The sequence below is a fragment of the Gossypium arboreum genome, chromosome 7, assembly GCF_025698485.1.
Source record: "Gossypium arboreum isolate Shixiya-1 chromosome 7, ASM2569848v2, whole genome shotgun sequence".
In the NCBI taxonomy this organism is placed as follows: domain Eukaryota; kingdom Viridiplantae; phylum Streptophyta; class Magnoliopsida; order Malvales; family Malvaceae; genus Gossypium; species Gossypium arboreum.
Window position 1 is genome coordinate 79,998,933 of NC_069076.1, and position 22,948 is coordinate 80,021,880.

A 22,948-nucleotide genomic window follows, 5' to 3' on the forward strand; every position below is an offset into this window, starting at 1 on the left:
CCTCTGTTTATTGATTGTTTCTATGCCAAATTTAACTCTAATTCTGATTAATCTGTTAACCCCTCTAAAATGGAAAAATCATCTAAATCCAAAGTAGGAACTGAAGAAGAGATAGTCTAATGAGTTTTCATCTTACAATTAAACTATTCAAGGAGTAGGATATGAAAATGTTCCATGAAATTCATAAAAATGATATAAGCAAAATGTTGAAAATGCTAACTGCAACTGGTATTGTTTGAAGAGATATAATAGACTTGTCTTGTAAAGTCTTGAGTTTGAATCAAAATGCATATGATGACAATAGAAAAAAACAAAGAAACAAAAGGGCACATAAGTAAAAATGGAGTTCCTCAAGAAAAAAATGGTCCCAAAAGAATAATGATGATTGATCTCCTTCCAAGACTCACCATGGGCATCTCACCCTTTTATCTTGCAGTTCTTGTTGAACCTGACCATTTCATTCAAACGAAGACAAAACCTAAAACATGAAACAATGTTAGGAAAACTATTAACAAGCAAGTTGTCCTATGAATATCATCAAATCCCTGCCCTGCAATGATGTTATTATTGTGTCCGTAGACATCATATCCGAATTCTACATGTACCTTAAAAGGATCAAGCACTATCCTCTGGAAAGCAGGTTATGTATACCTATCTCTTTTCTTTGGTCAATAATCATATATCTTTCAAACAAAAGAATACAAAATTCCTCATTATCGACAAAAAAAGAGCAGGGGTTCTAAACAAAAATACTTCCATCTTCACATCAGTAATCCCCACAATAAATATGGCGATCCATGGCTAAGATTTAATATATCAAAAATGAAGAAACAAACAAGGAAAAGTAGAGAGGACGAAACACTTTTAAATGGGAATAATCCATTGAAAATTTATATGCAAAAACAAATAATTCAAATAATAAAAAGAATTATGGATGGCAAACTTTATCCGAATGAAATATGTAACTTATTCCACGAACAAATGAAACTAAAGGAAGTGAGAATATTGCCTTACTAGAGCTGGCTATTCACAAGTAACTCAGACAGGTAATTTCAATTTCTCACCTCCCCCCCCCCCCCCCTTCTTGACTTGTCCTGTGATGACAATAAATAAATGGGGCCAATAACTATTATTTTCACTGTACATTGTCTTTCTCTATCTTGTTAATTCCCATACCACCACCAATCAAAATAATAAACAATTTCCCTTCTAATAGAGCAGCTTGGCAAAACCAATGTCTTCACTAAGCCATAATCTTGTCAAGCTGCAACTGTTTACACAATGCCAGAAATATTTCATGATCACCGAGTTTGCCACGGAAGTTAGAATTAGAACCCTCAACAGGAAGAGTCCTGCTTGAGGTTGCCAGTGTGGTCGGAACAGATGGAGATTCTTTCACCATTGATTGAACCAATGAAACTGCAGGTTCCATGCCATGATGCAAAATAGAACATGATTTATGAAACTGACTAAATTCATCTTCTTGAATTGGCCAATCTACTTTGCAATTGGGCGTCTCCCTTTTTGGCCAAGAATTTAAAAGGGAACCGGTGACACCTTTTGATTCGAGATCGTTTGAGAGCTTATATCCAAGTTCCTGTGTGCTTAAGTTGTGAAGTGATTGCTGCTGCTTCTCAAGGTTAGTAGAAGCAGATAATAGGGAGTTCAACGGGGATAAAGGCTCCACATTCCAAGTTGAAATTCTTTCTGACAAGGAAGCGTCAAATGCAGACTGCAAGAGAGGGTGATCATTCTTGGGAGAGAAGATGTTTGTTTCAATTGGAGATAACACTCATTGTTGTTGCTCTAGCTTATCTGAAAGCACAGGAGATAAAATAGGCATAGCAGTCACTTGATTAGGACATCGAGTAGAAGAGACCTCAGTAGAAAAAAGCCCATCTAAATTTGAAGACTTACGCCCCAAGTGTGGTTGTGAAAAACAGGACAAATTACTGAGATAGCGCCGCTGATGCACTTCAAAATCCCGTGACATGTTAAGTTCCATGGCTGACATGTCTTTTGCATTGAGGGAGGACCTCAAACGGCTTCCTTGAAGATTGCTTCCGGACAGATGCAAAGTTGGAACATGTTGAGGCCAACCCGTTGGTGCTTGAGAAATAACATTAGCAGAGGGTGACATGGCTGGAGAAAATGGAGACACTGATATTGCTGTCAAAGCTGACGGAGAACCAGACAAAAGGTTCAGAACTCCCATCTTATCCATTGTAATCACAGAAGAGGCAGCAGATTGCGGAGACTGAATGCCTAATCCAGAGGATAAATAAAGTGGTCGCAGTTCCTCAGGTCTATGGGCAAAGAAGCAGACGCGACGTTGGCACGTTGTGCCATCCTTGCAGATTCGAGTTCTGTACTGGGCAGGGTGCAGCCAGGATTCAAAAACACCATGAGCATATTCACATAAATCTCCCTGCTTACAGCTCCCTTTACGAAAATCAGGACATGGTGCACAACTGTAATGAAACTTTCTTGGGTCTCTTCTTCGAGCATTTTCACCTGGGTGCACAAAAGGACACTCAGTCCAATCATGGGAATAAGCTCGGGAACAAGGCCGGATCTTAAACGAGAACATACGAAACTCATCAGTGCTGTAAATACTGCTATTAATATCAGGAAAAGATGGATCAACAGGGTACTCCTTCTCTTGAGCAGAAGAAACAATATTATCAGTGGTCTTACATGTAACTGCAGTTATCTTTACATCTGATGAACCGCTATCATGTAATTTCTCAAGACAAACAGGATCATGATTGTTTAAGAGCTCTTCAAGGGCTACTTTTATCTGGGGCATATTCCAAGGAGCAACAATAACATTAGAAGGGCGACAGCCATAGGCATCAGTGACACAAGGATCAGCAGCAGCAAGTAAAAGCAACTTGACAACCTCTACAGCTCCAATAGACCCGCCCGAAGCAGCACAGTGAAGAGCAGTTCTCTTATCTGGGCCACATGAGAGATTGACATCTACCTCTGACAGGGAAAGAATTAACTTCACTACATCGACGCTACCGTACCTAGCAGCAATCATTAACGGAGTTCTCTGCTCCACGACCATCTGTTTGGAGCTCTTCCGGCAACCATACCAAAGTCCAACCTCACCAACCAAAGAAACATCACTTGCAATCATATATCTTTGAAAACCCTCAACATCATTATCAGCAGCAAACTCAAGCAAAACAGAGAACGAACAATTATTACCTACCGCTCCAGTTAGACATTCCATTGTCTTGGTTTCCTCAGATGAGGATGGTGTATCCAAGTTGCCACACACACTTCAATTGGACTCGTTAGAACACAACCTGTAAAGAAAAAAAATCTAAAATATGTCAAGGAAATGCAACAACAACAACAACACCCAACAGAAGAACAAACTATAGAACATATAGAAGTCCGAACAACACTTCTCGTGAATAAGGAAGCCGAAAAAGGAATAAATAAGATAAGCCAAAAAGAACAGTTCATGTTATTAATGAAACAGAAGAGTTTTCTTTAAAAAAATGTAGACTAACTTTGATACTGAAAGAAAAGTATGAGAAAAGCTATCAGTATGTACGTATATATGCATGTATGTATATGTAAATTTATATTTATAGGGAAAGGAGTATGAAATGAGCAGAAGAGGGGAAATAAACTTTTAAATAAAATTTTATAACAAGGAAACCTTTGGAGTAAACTAAATATTTCTTTGAACAGGAAAAAAAAAACCTACAAATTCCTCAATTTCCGGCCAAAAAATCAGAAAGAAAAAATGCTCATTTTGGAAAAATAGATTCCAACCTTTTAGCAATAAATCAATATTTAATTTTCAGGATTTAACGCAGAAGAGAGAAAAAAAAACAGAAAGTATATTCTAATAGTATTTCTTAAAAATATATAACTTCCAGAAATTGCATTTATTAAAATGATGAAGATTTCATGGGCAGGGAACTTATTGTGATTGGCAATAGAAAAGAAATGAACTATAAAATGTTTAACCGAGATTACATAAACAATGGTTAAGAGTTAACAAATAAATTTCATATCAGGCTGAGTCATGCCAACATTGCATAGCATAAAAATCAAGAAAAAGAAAATCTAATTTGAAATTCAAGTTGCTTTGACCTTTTCCAGATTTTCTCGCCAACCAAGTATTTAAAAGCAAAGAATGAAGGAAGTGGTCAAGAAATCATTCAACTTTGCAACAATCATATAAGAATTAAATTAAAGGAATCATAAACAAAATTCAAAACCAAAAGAAAGATAGAGAATCCCAGATACTGAGTTGGAAACCGTACCAAAATGTAGGGAGATAACAGCAGAGAATGCGAGAAGAAGAAACAAACAATCGAGAGAAAGGAAGTGAAAATAAGAAGGGTATACATGGAAGATTAGCCACGAAATTGAAGGAATGGGAGGGGGGAGGGGGCTGCATTTAAATTTTTAATGGATAGGGGGAGGGTGACCGGGAGAGGAGGTGGTCGAGAGTGGAGTTGGTGAGTAAGAAGTGGGGATTTAGTGACCTGATAAAGCGGTGGACAGTGACCTCCCTATTTGTTTGTTTATTTAAACGGGGCCCAGTGAATCGGAGCCTTGGGTGGAGCGGATGTCGGGTGAGTGCTGCTTTCCTTTCAACGGCGTCGTTAACAAAGTCAAATTAGTCAAAAGCAAATCTTTCACTTGCTTTGATTATTGATGTTTTTAAGTTTGTATCAGACGGAAAATTTATTTATTTTAATTAGTTTTTATGCAAAGTGAGTAGTTATTTTCATATGTGATTAGAGATTTATAGATTAATTGGATTAAAATATTAGGGTAATTATTACACTTTTTTTAATTATAAAGAATTTCAATTTAATTCAATTGATGTAGTATAAATATATCGTAATTTTTATATGTTTGATTGTATAAATTATAATTATATAATTTAAATTTTAAAATATTGATTATTATAAAAAATTTATCCATAATACTTAAGAAAAATTCTTTAAACAAGTAAAAATTTAAAACCAAATCATATATAACATGTTAGTCCAAAAGCATTTGGCAATAAAATTACTAATGAAGCTAACTAGAAAATGAACATTTTATACAATTTTATCAAATTACTTTTAACATTCCATATTTATTAGGTTAGTCCATCTTTGATATTAACCATATACTCATCATCATTGACCATTGGCCAAATATACATAATTAACTATAAGTACATGTAATTTAGTTAAAATTAATATAAACAATTTATATTAATAGGTATGATGTAATTTAGTTAGATACTTAGTAAATTAAATATATGTGAAATTATCTTATGTCAATAACTTTTTGTGTTATTTAAATGAGATTAATAAAATAACATATAGTTATATCTTAAAAGTAAATTGCATGTCCTAAAATTAAAATATTATTGTTATTGTATAAAATAATTTTCTTAAATTTAAATTATTTAGGATGTGCTTGAAAAGTCACGAGGTAATTAAATTTGAGTATAATTAGTTATAATTACTTGGATAACTATATCAATTCTCAGCCTCCCTTTTAAGAAATGAATAATGTAATTTGAGTGCTTCAATTATACTCAATTTAATAGATCAACTAATTACAATAATTACCCAAACATACCACAAATATGTAATTACAAGCAATTACATTCAAATTCAAGTATTTGAAAGCTTTCTTTGCACAACTTTCTAATTTTTTATAGTTTTAAAAAAATGATTAAGTACTTCAAAAAGAACAATCGGTTTAATTTTTCAAAGATAAATAAAAATATTGAATAAGAATCGCCTTCATAACAATATTTGTTGTTTTAAAAAATAATAATTTTCTAATTAAGAGATTAAATTGTGACACCAACTCAATCAAGAGTTTTATTATTAGTATATATATGGCAAAAGGGAGTAAAAAGTCCTTAGTAAAAAATTTTAAAAAAAAATCAATTGAATTATTAGAGAAAAAGTGCACTTAATTAAGCCTTCAATAACAACAAAAAATAATTAGGCCATCTCAGTAACAAAAAGTGGCGTTGATCGGTTTGACTATTAACGGACATCGATGTGGTTGATGGAAGCAATAAAAAATTGGCATGTGTTATACCATGTGAATAAGCATGTTGCGTCAACACATATTTAAAAATTAAAAAAGATTTAAATATGCTCGTCCAAAATGAACATAGACAAATAGGTGTTCAAGTTCATTTTGAATATTAATATATATTTGGCCAAATTCTTTTCTATCGTAGAATATAGGAAAATATTAAAAAATCATAGAAAGCTATTAATAATTATAAAATGGTAAAAATATAAATTATAATAATTATTAAAAATATTAAGAAATTATAAAGCTAAATATTTATTAAAAATTGTCAAAATCATTTATTACAAATATAATGAATCAAAGTATCATTAATTAAAACTATTCATAGCTCCTCTACCAATCTTTAAATAGGAGGATAGCGTGCTTCAACGCACTCGAACCCACATCCTCCTATATTGAAAACAATGTCAATGCCAATCAAGGTAAGACTTAATCGGCTAATTGAATTAATTTTAATGTTATAATATTAAAATAATGAATATTAATTTATTAAACTTAAATCAAAAGACACATATTAATAACATTTATCAAATTAAATTTATATTTTTCAAATATAGTAAAAGTTAATTATATCATTGCATAAAACAAAGATAAATATAAAATTACAAAATTGAATATTGATAATTTTAACATTAAAATAAAATAAATTAACAATATATCTATAACAAATAACCTGTAATAAATTATTAATAATATTATATTATAATATATTCTTATTAATATTAATATTCAAATCATGATGAATTTTATATTATTTTAAAATTAAATAACATTAATATAAATTATTCTAGTTAAATATTTTAAAAATATATATTTTATAATGAAATTACTTTTTCAACTTATTAATGTTTTTTAAAATTTATTAAAATTAAAAAAACTAATATTATAAAAATATTATAAATTTAATATATACAACTTACTTCACATAATACAAGAAAATAAACTAATCAATTACTAAAATGAAATTTTACACAAATATATATATATATATATATATACAGTGTCTAACCATCCCACTTCACTTGCAGATAGCCTAGTCTAATGGATTCAATTATTCTATGCTTTCGATCAGCAAAGTTTTCCAAAATCATTAAAAGAAAATTTAAAAGCACGTAAAAATTTTATCAAGCTAAGACTTACATATCGAAGGAATAAAATGAAAAAATAATCATATTCTTTTAATTATTTTTATTTTTTAGGTTATTTTAGCTCTTACCCTTTAAATTTTAGTTAAATTACTTTCTTTTAGTTAAATTACTTTCTTTTTATAAAAAATAAATGAATTGTTAAAATTTAATAGCATTGATGTGACAGCTCATATGGTATTTTACATATACTCCACTGTTAACATAAATAATTTTTATAAGATTTTTATGATTTTTTTAAAATTTGTTGATTTTTAAATTTTTTTGAACTTTTATAAAATATATATGGACTATTTCGTTTGTGGTCATATCAATATCATTAAAATTTTAATGTTTTAATTAATTTTCCATCCAAAAGCAAGAAATTTAACTAAAATTTAAAGGTGAAAAGTTAAAATAATCCAAAAAATCAAAATGAATAAATTTTAAATTTATTTTTATTTTTATTTTTATACCACGAGAAAAAGAAAAATCCAAAAGATTTGAAATGAAAAATAAACCAACTTGAGAAAAACAAAACAAAAACTAAGAAACCGAAGAATTGTCTTTGAGACCAAAGATTACAAAATTATTGTTTTGATTTGTTTATTTTGACAATTTTTTAATAAAAATATAAATTATATAAATGATGACTCAATTATTAAATTATTTTTATTAGATCATCTAAATTTAAAAATACAAAAATATCATTTGACTTATTGCTTCTCTTTTCTTAAATCTAAAATCGTTAAATTACTAATAATTAACAAACCCGACTATTAGAAAAGTGAGAAGTGCTTTTAAAAAGTGCTATGAAAAAGTGCTTATTAGAAAAGTAAATTTGAAAGGTTTGGTTTAAAATTTAAGTGTTTAACATTATTGTGAAAATGAACTTTTAAAAGATAAAACTTTTATTTTAGACCTGATGATGTTAAAGAAAAAAGATATATTTAAATGATATTAAAATTAGTTAATATTATTATATACTGAAATACATCAAATTAGATTAAAATAAAATATAAAAATTTTATTATAACTTTTTATTAATATTTTAATACATGAATTAGAAAATTTAAAATAATTTGTATTATTTTTTTTGTAAAATGTAATTTGAATATATAAATTATATTAGATATTAAATAATTGTATGCTTAATATAAATATTAAAATTTTACATTAGCATTTGCAATTTAAAGTGAACTCATTAAACTACAAGCTATGGCATCTCTTATTAATTCCATTTCATAATCACTTGAATTGTTTGATTCACCATTATCGTCACTTTCTCCATTATGCACATCTTTTGGATCAATAATATTCTCATATGCCCTGTCAATATTTTCATATTCCATAAAATCTGTATCATTTCAACCGACATATTTTTGGATAAAATTGTGTATCATCATTGTGACAAAAACAATCATAGTTTGTTTTTCAAAACTATAACTTGGCTTATCCCTTAAAATGACACTTTTTTTTTCAAAACACTAAAAGTTTGTTCAATCACACTACGTAATTATGAATGTAAATGATTGAATATATTTTCTTTACCATATATAGGTCTACCTCTACGAAAGTCAGGTAAATAATATTGTTTCCCTCTATATAGTCCAAAATAATTGTTCATTTGAGGATATCCAGAATCAACAAGATAATATTTTCTTACATATCATAATATGATAAACAATTAATTCAAGAGTTGTTTATTTTTAAATTAACAATTAAAGAACTTATACTTTATTATTTAAAAAGAAATAAATGAAATATCTTACCATTTGATGGGTGCGGAAATTTGTATTTTATATCTCGAATTGCATCAAGAAATATTCTAGTGTCATGCGCTAATCCTTCCCATCCAGCCATAACAAATGTGAAACACATTAAAATCACATACTGCCATAACATTCTAAGTTGGGACAAATTTTCTTCCAATGTAGGGAATTTGTTCATTTGGTAGAAAAATAGCGGCAATATGTATACCATCAATTGCATCTATACAATCCTGAACAAAAAATCATACTAGTCTCATGCAAATTTTTAGTTAAAAAATATTAAAATATAATAATATAATTTTAAATTTTTACCTTAAAAATGCGACATATATCTAGATCGTTATGTATTTGTTCGAGTATTGAGCTAAAAGAACGATCATCGGGTGCAATTATATTAATAGTCATCCTTGAAACTTTCTCAAGCACAATTACAAAGTGTCAACTTATTGTTGCTCCAGACCTTTGAAATCTTTCTCGACATTGAAAAACTTTTGCACTAGTGCCCAAGATGTACAAAAAAAATTCTCAACATTTCACGAGAAGATATGTTTCTTGAAGTTTGGAAATTGTATCTTGTCTCCAAAACTCCCAACAAGCTTGTGAATACAATTTTTGACATCTTAAAATTAATCATGCAACATGATTCATGACCATCAAAGATCTTTCAGATCCATGACTCACCTAATTGTTTTGAATCCATGTATGGTTGCTTCAATATATACTTCTCATAATATCATTGCACAGAAGAAGATACAACATGAAATAATCGGTTAAAACTTTTCATGCGTTGTTCTTTTCCCTTTAATCATCACTTCTGTCACCACTGGAATTGTCAACCATACTCATCACCTGTAAACAAATTCTATATCCAAAAACCAAACATAAACAACTATTGATAAAACTAGATTACACATAAATAAATAGAACATAAATAAATAGTCAAACAAAGATTACACATGGATGGCATTTATAAGTCACATAGTAGATATCTCAAGACCCTAAAATATTTTGAACTCTCCTTTATTTCCTTCTTAAGTCACCAAGCTCTAATCTTGGGATTAATTGATAAAAACACAATTCGCTTGTCCTTATTGATTAATAAATTCAATGATAAAAAAATATAGCGAACTAGCTTCTAGAACTTCCTCTTACAAATTATCAAGCACTTTGATTGCTTGTAGAATATCATATGGATCCATAACATGAGTCAAACTAGATGTGGCTTGACTCATATTGTCAGTTGCACTGCATAATTTTTCAATTTGACTAGACAATCTTACAGCCTCTCTAATTTTTTTTTGAGGATTTCTTAATTCTAATTTTAAAGTGTGAAGTTCCTACCTCAAGTGTTTTTCATTTTTGATTGTTTTCATCAAAGTCACGTCCCACTTGACTTGAAATGTGAACATCATTTATCGTATTTTCTTCCTCATTCTCTCCAAGTATGTCATTGTCAAATCTTCAAAAAAGTCACTAGGGAGTATACTCGAAGAAGGTGTCCATGCTTTATCACCAGTGATAACTATCCTCATAAACATTTGATCCAACTTCCTTTCGAATTTAGGATCAATGCTCAAAGTTCTAAATTTTTGAGCTTCAGGCACAACCTATATATAAATTGATACTTTAATAAAAAATTAATAATAACCTCATAAATAAGAAAAGAAAAAAAATGATAAGAATTATTAATTACCTTTAGCCTACTCTCTCACCAATCATTTGATGTATCAATGGTTCCTTTTATAAGATTCCACCCTAGATAAGTATCTTTGCCTTTAAACTTTTACCAAGTTTTCCATTCTTTTTTCAAGGCATCCCACCTATTTTTAAATTGTCTTTGTGAATAAGTCTTGCCTGTTTCAGTCTCGAAGTTTATCGTTATTTTTAGCCATCCCTCTTTTGTGAAATTAGTATCAAGTCTATTGCCTTCCAATATCTCTTTAATACAAAGATTACAAAATATTTCTATTAATCTCTTATCCTACATTGCTTTGGCCTTTTCACCATTAACTTCAACGACCAAAGTACTTTCCATCTATTATATAAATATATATATGATCACATATAGAAAAATTGAAAACCAATATGACAAAAATTCTTAAAATTTAAATAAATAATCTTTAAATGTATTTTGTATATATCAATCATCCCATACATACGACAATATTATTTATGTTTGTTCATGAATTTTACAATTTTTTTTAGATAAGTATTTCACAAGTTAAACATTATGTATATGGACATATATCTAAAAGCGTACAAGTGAGAGTTTAGTTGGGTTCGTACTTTTGGTGGACATGCTTCTTCAGCTAGCGAAGCAAACGAGCAAATCATAGAAATTTGACAGGGAATTCTCAAATAGCTCAGGTAAATTCACTACTGATATTCATTTATAGATCAAAATTAGTAGTAAATTCAAGCATTCGATGAGGAATTTAAAAGGGAATAATCAACAAATTACTGTATATTATACTATCAATGAACACAAAAGCAAATCCTATACAGCTTGTCAAGAGTTAAGAACAACAAAGTGAATAGAAGGAGACCAAACAAAACCCATTTTTAGATGGAGACCAAAGCCATTTACCTCTCACGGAGAAAGTAGAAAAGTAAGAAAATAATAACAATAAAAATATACCTTAAAGGAACAAATATCAAAAGATGTATTTTTGAAGAAGAATGGCAAGTCCTCTTCCACTGCTACTTCACAAATTAGACTTCTATTCAAAGAAAATGAAAGAAGAGAAAATAGTTTAAAGAACTACTGCAAAAGTTGAAGAACCATAAAAAGGAAAAATTGAGAAAGTAGTTCAAAGAACTACTACAAAAGTTGAAAGAACCAGAGAAAAAGTTGTTCTGGTTGGTGTATGGTAATAAAAAAAATATCGTTGATGTGTTTAAATGAGGGTGAAAAAGTAATTCAACACCCAAAAGTGATTTGGGTTGCAACAAAAGCTCAAAATTTCTACTTCTACATTTGGCCAATTTTTGGTGTTTGAGAAACATTTTTTTCTCTCAAAAGCATCTTCTTTAAGAAAAAAAATTATCTCAAAAGTGCTTTTTGTCCCAAAAGTGCTTCTTAGAAGCATTGCTAAACTAGCCCTAACTTTTCACTGGATGCTTTTATTCATATAATGAATTTAAAACATAAATTATCAGATAATGAGTTATTTTGGAGAGCTTCAATGATTCTTTACAAAAAAAAGTGAACCCATTTCAATCGACTTTGATTCAAAAACCCATGATTTTCAACATGAAAAAAATATTTCAAAATTCTTGAAAATGATGATTTCTTGTTACTATCAGTAAGGAGGAGATGAAAATGTTGTAGTTTTGGGTTAAAATGATTTGTTTATAATACAATATGGAAATTATGTCGAATAAAAATAAAGGTTAAAAAAATCATTAAGTTAACAACCACATCAGTCGGCTTTTAGCAATTTAAAGGTTTAAATTTTAAAAAATACGAAAGAATAAGTCAAGTAATCATTTTATAACTTTTTAAAGTCAGATGACCTTACAAGAAAATTTTTAATAATCAAGTGAATATTTATGTAGTTTACCTTAAATATCAAAGTATCAACCTTTCCTTATTCATTTATCCTTTAGGCTTAGCTTGTTTCGTTATTCCTATATATATATATATATATATATATATATATATATATATATATATATATATAATAATTATTATAAATTTTAACAATAATTTTTACAATTGTTAGTAAATTTTACAATGTTCTAATATTTTTTATAATATCTAAAACACATCTAGAATGAGCCTTGACAAAGATATCCACGTTCAGATAAATCTAGATATTCATTTGTCCGATTCATTCTAAACATGCATTTTTCGTAAATTTTAATTTTTTTTTAAATATGTAACGCCCCAAATTTTTAATTTTTGTTTCTGTGTAGGTGTGACACAACTGTGTATCACTTCAGTGGTTAAGTGTTCTGGGTATATGTGAGAGGTCCCAAGTTCAAGCCTTGACTTGTGTAAGTTTTGATATTTTTATGAATTAAACCCTATCCCTAGTTAGTAGGCTTATAAGTAAAAGTGTGTAAGTAATTAACAAAATGGGTCTGCTGGTCTGGTGGTTAAGTGGAGTGTTAATTGGTTGGAGGTCTTGAGTTTGAATCACTGCATGGGCAAGGAGATTATTTTTGCTCGGTTTGGTGATGAAAAATTTGAGTTATATCAGATAACTGAGTAGTGGGTGGTTGAGATGATATGGGTAATGGATTGAGTGAATCAGTTTTCCTTAAAAATCTTCTCTATAACCGACGCTGTTCCCTTCTTCTGTTGGTTTTCTTTTCTTTTTCATCCATATTTTTCTCTATAGCCAAAAATTCTCCTCGCTTTTCCCTACTTTTTGTTGTTTCTGTATTTTTGCAAATCATCATTGTGGGAGCCATCTTTGAGTTCATCTACTCCAGTAAGTTGGGGTAAGCGTGTTTTAGTTTTAAAATTCTTAAATCGGTTATTAATAGAATGGTTTCGTGTTTAGGAGACTTTTAAGCGACTGCAGAGTTTTAATCGGTATCGAGGAGGTGCAATTTCATTATTGTACATCCAAGGTAAAAGTTGTTGGAATATTTGGGAATACCTGTTCTTGATAAACTGGTTTAGTATAGGTTTAAGTGATTAAAATTGGGTTTCGGTTGGTCAAATATAGGTTTTGAAGTGCTCGAGAGTGTTGTTGCAGCGAATCGATACTAGGTGTGTACCCGAAACGTAGAAAATAGGGTTCGGTGAAAAGCCAAAAAAGCTTACTGTCGATGCCACACGGGCGTGTGGTCGTCCGTGTGGTAGGTTATGTGACGGTACACGGGCGTGTGATCGACGAGCCTGGCCATCCACGCATGACACGGTCGTGTAATGGCCAGACGAGACCATGTACGACACACAAGCTTGACCAATTTGGGCCGTGTAGGCCACACGAGCATGTGGGCCCACACGGATAAACCACACAGGCGTGTGAAATTCTGGGCCAGGTCGTGATATTCACACGGCCAAGGCTATTTAGGGCCGTGTGAGCCTACACGGGCAAACAACATGGGCGTGTGAGCCCATTTCACTGATTTGTTGCTAAGGTTGCACGGGTCACCTGAGACGACTGTAAACTTACTGTAGGGTCGTTTACCTAGACCCTTAATTGTATGAAATGACTGAATGACTGTTAAACATATATAAGTGTTTGAGCATGATAATATTTCAATGAACTGATATTATATGAACTGTAATATGAGATAGCATGACATAATTGTATGCTACACTGCATCGGGTTGGGGTTTGATATTGATCGAAGGAAGTGTACTGAAAGGCTTTGAGCCTAACTTACTTACAGCTCGGCTGCAAATCACTGTTTAGTGCCGCATTCGATGCTATTTGGAGTGCAGGGATGGATGGGTTGATTATATCCCCACATGGAGTGTAAGGTTGGACGGAGATAGAGTGTAGAGGCTGGTTGGGTAGGATTCTTGTACCTGCATATCTGTTACTGAGATGGGCTAATGCCCTAATGCTTACTGTTACTGAAATGGGCTAAGGCCAAACTGAAACTGATACTGATATTGAAAAGGGCTTAAGCCCAGACTGTGAATATCTGTTTACTGTCTGTTTGTTTGTATGGGGATTACACACTGAGTTTACGTAAACTCACCCCTTCTGCTTAATCTGTACAGGTAATCCTCAGACTTAACGGATCGGTGCAGCGGAGGACTTGACGGTGGCCACACGTAATTAAACTATTTTAACTTCAACTTTGGGTATTTAATTCTTAATTATTTTCTGGGTTAATTCTTGATGTAAATTGCGGACTTTCTAGGACTTTTACTTAATTTAGGTTATTATTTATTTTTTATGGATTTATAATTGCTAAGACATTTAAAAACTAGGTTTAAAAAAAAGTTTTCTCTAAACACGCGATTACTCAAAACGACTTTTAAAAGCTTTCGCAACGAAATTTGTTAAAACGTTTGACTGGATAAATAACAATTTTGGGGTCAATAAGTGGAAACAAGTGAAAATTCTATTATCGTAATAACTTAGTTTTAAACGTTATCATGTGACATGGCCAAATTCGGCCATAATGTCTAGACTGGGTTCGGGGTTTTACAAAATATATGCTAACATGACATGCTTATCCATGTGGTTTCCATGTGCTAGTTTCTCGTTGCTTCCGTTAACCACATCAACATCCATTATTGATCAACTATGGTTTCTATTAACTAAAGGGCTTAATTGATTTTTTTCATCACTAAGGGCTCATTTGGGTGCACTTTTTCCTAAGAGCTTAATTGATTTTTTTTAATTTTTTATTAAGGGCTTTTTTTATCTTTTTTCTTATATTTTTAAAGCAAAAGCCTCTAAAAAATGAATATGTATAATATAGATGATCTAATATTATGATATGTGTACTGTCTTAAAAATCCACTCAAGTTGTGTTGGGTAGATTGGAAAGAAAATTGATATGTGCAGCAAAGAAAGCAATTGATAAAGGGAAGGTAATGACCATTGTAGATGAATATGATGACAATGTAATAAAGAAAACTAGGAGATTTAATGTGCCTCTTACTGTCAAGGACTGCAATAAAAGGTTGAAGACGATATGTGTGCCAACTTTAAAAGTGAATACTCCATCAGACTAAAGAAACCAAAGTGTAATGCCCCAAAATTTAAATTTTTGTTTTTATGAATGTATGACACAATTGAGTATCTGCTTCAGTGGTTAAGTGTTATGGGTATGTGTGGGAGGTCCTAAGTTCAAGCCATGACTTGGCCAAATTTTGGTATTTTTATGAATAAAGTCCAATATTTGGTCAATAGACTTTTATTTAATTATTGATAAGCTTATATCAGAATGGGCCTATTAGTCTGGTGGTTAAGCAGTGTGTTGGCTTACTGATGGTCTTGTATTTGAATCCCTGCGTGAGCAAGAAAGATTATTTTTGCTCGGTTTGGTGGCTGAGAGTTTGAGTTGTATTGGAAATCTGAGTAGTGAAAGTTTGATGGAGAGAATTTATGAGTGAATTAAGGGATTTTGGGGTTATCGAGATTCTTATCGAATTATTCTGTTCATATTTTTCTTTTTTTTCCCCAAAAATAAAATTTTCAGTTTTCTCTTTTCATCTTCTCCCTTTTTGCTGTCTTTTTCCTTTTCCACTATTTTTCCTTGTTGCCAAAATTCTATGGAACTTAAGGCTCAGATTCAGGAGTTGTTGGATCGTGGGGTCATTCGTCTCAGTGTGTCTCCGTGGGGAGCACCTGTTATTTATGTGAAAAAGAAAGATGGGACAATGAGGATGTGTATCGACTACCGTCAGTTGAACAAGCTAATGATCAAGAATAAGTACCCACTTCCAAGGATAGATAACTTATTTGATCAGTTCAGAGTGGCCTCTGTGTTTTCTAAGGTCAATCTGAGTTTGGGCTATCATCAGTTGAGAGTTAAGGAGGCCGATGTGCATAAGATGACATTTAGGACTCGTTATGGACATTATGAATTCCTAGTTATGCCCTTTGGTTTGACTAATGCACCAGCGTCATTTATGGATTTAATGAACCAAGTATATCAGCCCTACCTGGATCACTTTGTAGTGGTGTTCATCGACGACATTTTGGTGTATTCTAAGACAGAAGATCAGCACGATGAGCATCTCAGAGTGGTTCTACAGATTCTTCGGGAGAAACAGTTGTATGCGAAGTTCAGCAAGTGTGAGTTCTGGCTTCGGGAAGTAACATTTCTGGGACATGTAGTTTCTGCTGAGGGGATACGAGTCAATCTTTGTAAGATTGAAGCTGTGTTGGATTAGAAACAGTCGAAGAATGTGCCTGATATCTGCAGTTTTTTAGGGCTGGCAAGTTATTACTAATACTTTGTAGAAGGGTTCTCTTTGATCGCGGCTCCATGACTAAGCTACTGCGTAAAGGAGTCACTTTCGTTTGGTCTGATGCACAACAGAAAAGCTTTGATAAGGTCAAGACGGTTTTAACTCAGGCTCCTATTTTGATATAACTTAAGCCCGGTAAAGACTTTGTGGTATACAGTGATGCATCATATGTGGGTCTGGGTTGTGTTCTAATGCAAGACGAAAATGTAGTTGCTTATACGTCTCGACAACTCAAGACTCATAAGGCTAACTATCCGATGCATGATCTAGAGTTGGCAGTGATAGTCTTCGCTCTAAAAATCTAGAGGCATTACTTGTATGGTGAGAAATGTATCATCTACACTGATCATAAGAGCATCAAACATCTCCTCACCCAGAAAGAGTTAAATCTTAGGCAGCGTAGATGGGTTGAACTGCTTAAGGATTACAACTGCACTATCGAGTACCATCCTAGTAAGGCCAATGTGGTGGCCGATGCGTTAAGCCGTAAGGCTATGATCAATCTAAAAAAGATGTTCGCTTGACTTAGTCTCTTTGACGATGAGAGTCTATTGGTAGAACTTCAAGTTAAACTGACATGGTTTGATCAGATCAGAGATAAACAGATAGGGAATAAGTCTCTAGAGCTGTGTTTCTGTCAGGCTGAGAGTGGTACTACTATGAAATTTGGGATTAATAAAGATGGGGTATTGTGTTTTCACGGTCTTTTATGTACCGAATGATGGGGTTTTAAGACAATCGATTCTGAGGGAAACGCATTGTAGCCCCTTATACTATGCATCCCTGTGGGAACAAGATGTACCGAGATCTGCGAGAATTATTCTGGTGGCCAGGGTTGAAGTGTGAGGTTACTGACTTCATTGCTCGATGTTTGACTTGTTAGAAGGTTAAGGCTAAACATCAGTTACCTTCGGGTTTGCTGCAGCCGGCTAAGATACCGTTATGAAAATGGGAGCGAGTAACGATGGATTTCGTTAGTGGGTTACCTTTAACACCAATTAAGAAAGATTCTATCTGGGTCATCGTGAATCGATTGACTAAATCTGCTCACTTTATTACGGTCAAGACGGGTTTCTCCCTGCAGAAATTAGCTAAGCTCTACATTTCTGAAATAGTGAGACTTCACGAGGTACCTGTCTCGATCATCTCTGATAGGGATCCTCATTTTACATCTCGATTCTAGAAGAAGCTGCATGAGGCTTTGGGTTCGAGGTTAGACTTTAGTCCTGCTTTCCATCCTCAGATAGATGGTCAGTCGAAGAGGGTGATTCAAATACTGGAGGATATGTTGAGAAGCTATGTTATTGATTTCCAAGGCAGTTGGGAGGAGTACTTGCCATTAGCAGAGTTTACCTATAATAACAGCTTCCAGTCTAGCATCCAGATGGCACCTGTTACAAGGCACTATAAGGTCTTAAGTGCCGTACTCCCTTATGTTGGATTGAGTTGAGTGAGCGATGTATTTGGGTCCAGAATTGGTTTCTGAAACTGAAAATAAAGTTAGATTAATTCGGGATCGACTAAAAGTGACTTTTGATATGCAGAAGTCATATGCAGATCTGAAACAATGACGTTAAGGTTCTGAGGAGAAAATTCATTCCATTAGTAAAGGTACTGTAGTGAAACTATAGTACTGAGAAGGTTACGTGGGAACCTGAGGATGCGATGTGTCAACAGTATCTTCATTTGGTCTGATCAGGTAAATTTCAGGGCCGAAATTTTCTATTAGGGGGTAGAGTTGTAACGCCCTAAAAGTTATATTTTTATTTCTGTGAATTTAGGATACAAGTGTGTATCTGCTTTAGTGGTTAAGTGTTCTGGGAGTGTCTAAGAAATCTTGGGTTCAAGCCTTAGTTTGGGCAAATTTTGGTATTTTTCTGAATAAAGCCTTAACCTTGCTCAATAGGCTTATGTTTAATTTTTGATAAGAATATGTTAGAATGGGCCTACTGGTCTGGTAGCTAAGTGGAGTGTTGGTGTGAAGGAGGTCCTGGGTTCGACTATTTAGGATGGCAAATGTTGTATTTTTACTTCTAGTATTGGATAGAGTTGTGCTGATTAGGGACTCTAAGTAGTGGTGTGTGGTGGGGGAGTGTGGGAATGGAAGTAGAAGGGAATTAAGGGATTTGGGATGAGTTTAACTTTAGCCAGAAACTTTTTGAAAAAAATTCAATTTCTCTCCCCTCTTGAAGGAATTCTGTTATTCATTCTTTCTATTCCCCAGCCGAAATTCTCCCTTCTCTTTTCATTCTTTTTTTGCTTCCTTTTTGGTCGGCAATCGTTCTCCCTCCCCCACCTGTGACGTTTCATTGAGTGACTGTGGTAAGTAGTCTCCTGTGGTTGTGAATTATGACATTAAGTTTTGATTGAGGATAATTATTTTGATGTTTTGGCAGCATCACTTTGCTAAGATCAAGACTCTTCTCATGCTGCTTCGTTAGCAAACCAGATTTGAAGTGTTAGGGGTAAGTTTCGATCGCTCGTCGATTGAGTAATCCATTTGGATTGGTTTTAATTCGATGATTGAGTGTCTAACTGAGTAGTTTTAGGCAAATATAAGTTCCGGAAGGCTCAGAGTTCATCTTAGCTTCAATCGAAATCAAGTGTGCACCTGAAAACACAAGAAACGAGGTTTTGACGAAAGTTAAAAACCTTTTTGTCGATGCCACACGGCCGTGTGGTAGGCCGTGTGGAAGCACACGGGCATGTAATCGACGAGCCAGGCCGTACGCGCAAGACACAGGCACATGACACGATCATGTGATGGCCGATAAGGCCGTATGTGATACACAGGCTTGACCTATTGGGCCGTATGGGCCACACGGGCGTGTAAGCCCACACGGATGAACCATACGGGTGTGTGGAATTCTGGGCCAGACCGTGTGATCCACACGATCAAGGCCAATTTAGGCCGTGTAGGCCCACACGAGCAAGCCATATGGGCGTGTGAGCCCAATTTTCTAAAATATTCTGGAAGGTTGCTCGGGTCGCCCAAGTCGACTGGGACCTACTGTAGGGTCGGTAAGAGTTACTCGACCCCTGGTTACATGATCTGACTATATGTTATATGTGCTCTAGCATGTTACTCTTATCATGTAGACCAATTTATATGTATGGTCTGTAAATTGCCTATTTGCACATCATGTATTGTATGCTGCATTGCATCGGGGTTGGTTTATTGTATATGAAGGAAGAATTCTTAAAGGCTCCTAAGCCTGATATCTGGCAGCACAGTTGCAATTATCTGATTATGTGCCGTATTTCAATACAGCATGGTGTGTAGGGATGGGTGGGTCGATTTTATCCCCACATGGTGTGTAGGGTTAGACAGAGTTGGCGTGTAGAGGCTAGTGGGTAGGAATTTATTATTTTGCTCTGTTATACATGATCTATCTGAGATGGGCTAAGGCCCATTCATATCTGATTTTGTATCTGAATGGACTAAGGTTCACACCGGTTCTGTAAAGGGTTAGGCCCGAGTTATCTGATATTTAGATGTATGCCTGATTTCCGCTATTGTGTATATTTTCTGAGGGGATTACACACTAAATTTGCGAAAACTCACCCTTTTTTATTTAATCTGTGTAGGTAATCCCCAGACTTGACGGTTCGGTACAACGGAGGACTCGACAGTGGCCACACATATTTAGACTGTTTTAAATTTAGTTCCGGTAATTATTTCTTTTTAATTATGTTCCTAGTTGGTTGATGTAATTTGGAACTTTATGGACTTCATTTTGATTTTTGAACGGTTTTTGGGTTTTTATACTAAACTCGCTTTTCCTAAAAGCTAATGTTTTCGTACACGAGACAGCTTCCAAAAATTTTATAGGGTTTTCAAAAGCTTCCACGCAAAAGAAATTTTTTAAATCAAATCAATTAACATATGTTTTCTAGAACTAAGTAAAGTTAATAATTGGAACGATTTTAAGGTCAATGCGTTTTCAAAAACACTCTCGTGTGACATCGCCAGATTCAACCATACTGTCCAAGTCGGGTTTGGGGTGTTACAGTTTGAAATTTATGTCTGTTTGATCGGTGAACATCGGTAATGCTCTGAAACCCTTTCCAACAACGGATATGGGTAAGGGGTGTTACAAGAATGATGGGTGTAGGGCCCAAAATTTGCCTGGCCCAAACCACTAGAAGCTAAGTAGGCCCAAACCTAAGTACCCATTTACAAACATGGCCTAAACAGCCCAAAAACACAAACAGATTGCAAAAAATCTAGAAGCCATCATTTGCAACCGAGCAGTCCCCAGGCACCGCATGTCACGCGACTCTCCGCATCGTGCACCACTCTACCTCCACGTCAGAGTCCACACCTAGCATGTACCTGCAAACAAGCAAAAGAAGTTGAAAAATTGGCTATAAAAGCCAAATTGAATCAAGTGTAAAGGGATCTTTTTTTTTGCTCTCGATTTTTGGATATACACAATAGCAGAACGTGCAAGAGTAATTGATATCAATAAAAAATCAGATTGAAGGCCTAGAAGGTTGTTCTTTATTCTTTTCCATTTTGTATTTCTTTTTCTTTTTGTTTTTCTTGCTTTCTTTTCCTTGCAAACTGCTTTTGCATCAAAATCGGGGAAGAAGAGGCTTACCTGGCCTTACCCCATGGTTCGGCATCAGAGGTGGAGGCGCAGAAGCCCCGATGACCCTCGTGCGCGGCATCTCAAAGCAGAGGCGAATCCCTAACAGAGGGTGAAAGGGGTTTTGAATTTTCTTGAAGATAATCTGCAAGGCTGCTGTTTGGGGGGGGGGGGGGTTTCTTTCTTTTTAGCTTTTACAATACGTTTAAAACAGCACCATTTGGTGCTGGGCCCACACATTTGACCCAAAATGGGTAATTTATGTGTTAAGTCCCCCCTTTGCGATAGTGATTAATTGGGCCTTGCTTATGCTTTCTTGGATTCTTTAAATTTATCCCTAAAATTTACGTGTCATTCCAGTTTAGTCCGCGTTTAGGTGCAGCATTTTGGGACTTGGGAAATTTGCATTTTTAGTTCCTGCTTGTTAGTGCTTATCTAGTTCAAGTCCTGGATTTTGTTTTAATAATTCGATTTGTTCAAAACTATCCTCTAGATTTTGTTTGTGTTCCAATGGAGTTCTTTCTTAGTTTTTTAAATTCTTCTTTTTTTTATTTTTTTATCTATTTTAATATTTTACGTTTTAAAAAAATTATTTTATTTTGTAATTTTTTATTTTAAAATTTCTTATATACAATTTATTTCTTCTAAAAATCTTATTTTACTACATATATATATATATATTTATTTATTTTTTTTAAAAAAAACACTATGATTCATTATTTTTATATTTTATACTGTTAAGTTTCTACTTTATGTGCATTATAAGTTGTTAACAAACATTTTTATGATTATTGGTTTTATATTATAAAGATTGTAATTCATATATATTCGTTAGCATATTTTTTTATATAATGATACAAATAGTTTATTTATATTGTCGGTATGTATATTATTTGTTTTAAAATTGGCCTGAGCATACATTGCAATTTTTATGTACATAATTGATGTCACATTTTGCTAATTTTAGTTTTAAATTGTTTTGTACAGCATTTATGTTAAATTTCAACTCACAATATTTGTTTTGAAATTCATTTATATTAAATTTTATATTTAGGCATTAATGTTTATATATTGCCTGTTTGCCTATTGTTGTTTTTATGCATTTTTATATTTATATTTATACCTTTATACTACAGTCGATGAACGGTAAGCTATGATATTTATTGTTTGTTTCAAATTGTTAATTTCATTTTTTCCTATTTTCAAATAAATCGTATAAATGAGCTCCACTGCTTTTATAACCACTCGTGTTTCAAAAGAACCCTCTCAACATAAGGAAATATCTCGTATTTGGGGAGTTTGAGAGATCGTGCCCAATCGTGCTGGGTTTCGTTTTCGACCAAAATACGGAATATTCTTTGGAAATTTCGTCCATGTTTTTTTAAAAAAATTATAAAATGAGTCAATATTTCGTATTTGGGGAGTTTGAGAGATCGTGCCCAATCGTGCTGGATTTTGTTTTTTTCATTCGACCAAA

At 33.1% G+C, this 22,948-nt stretch overlaps 1 protein-coding gene and 1 long non-coding RNA gene across 2 annotated transcripts; both read right to left on the bottom strand.

Moving 5' to 3' along the window:
- Positions 1 to 862: 862 nt before the first annotated feature.
- Positions 863 to 4,412, bottom strand: LOC108483435 (zinc finger CCCH domain-containing protein 56-like). The gene is given in 2 exon segments (XM_017786830.2): positions 863 to 3,317; positions 4,293 to 4,412. A coding segment is annotated over 1 exon segment (1,998 nt). The 5' UTR covers positions 3,242 to 3,317; positions 4,293 to 4,412; the 3' UTR covers positions 863 to 1,243.
- Positions 4,413 to 20,820: 16,408 nt separating this feature from the next.
- Positions 20,821 to 21,645, bottom strand: LOC128295537 (uncharacterized). Its single transcript, XR_008286041.1, has 2 exons — positions 21,484 to 21,645; positions 20,821 to 21,215 (listed from the first exon to the last, which is right to left on the bottom strand). It is a non-coding gene; the product is annotated as an uncharacterized LOC128295537 (long non-coding RNA).
- Between the last annotated feature and the right edge of the window lie 1,303 nt (positions 21,646 to 22,948).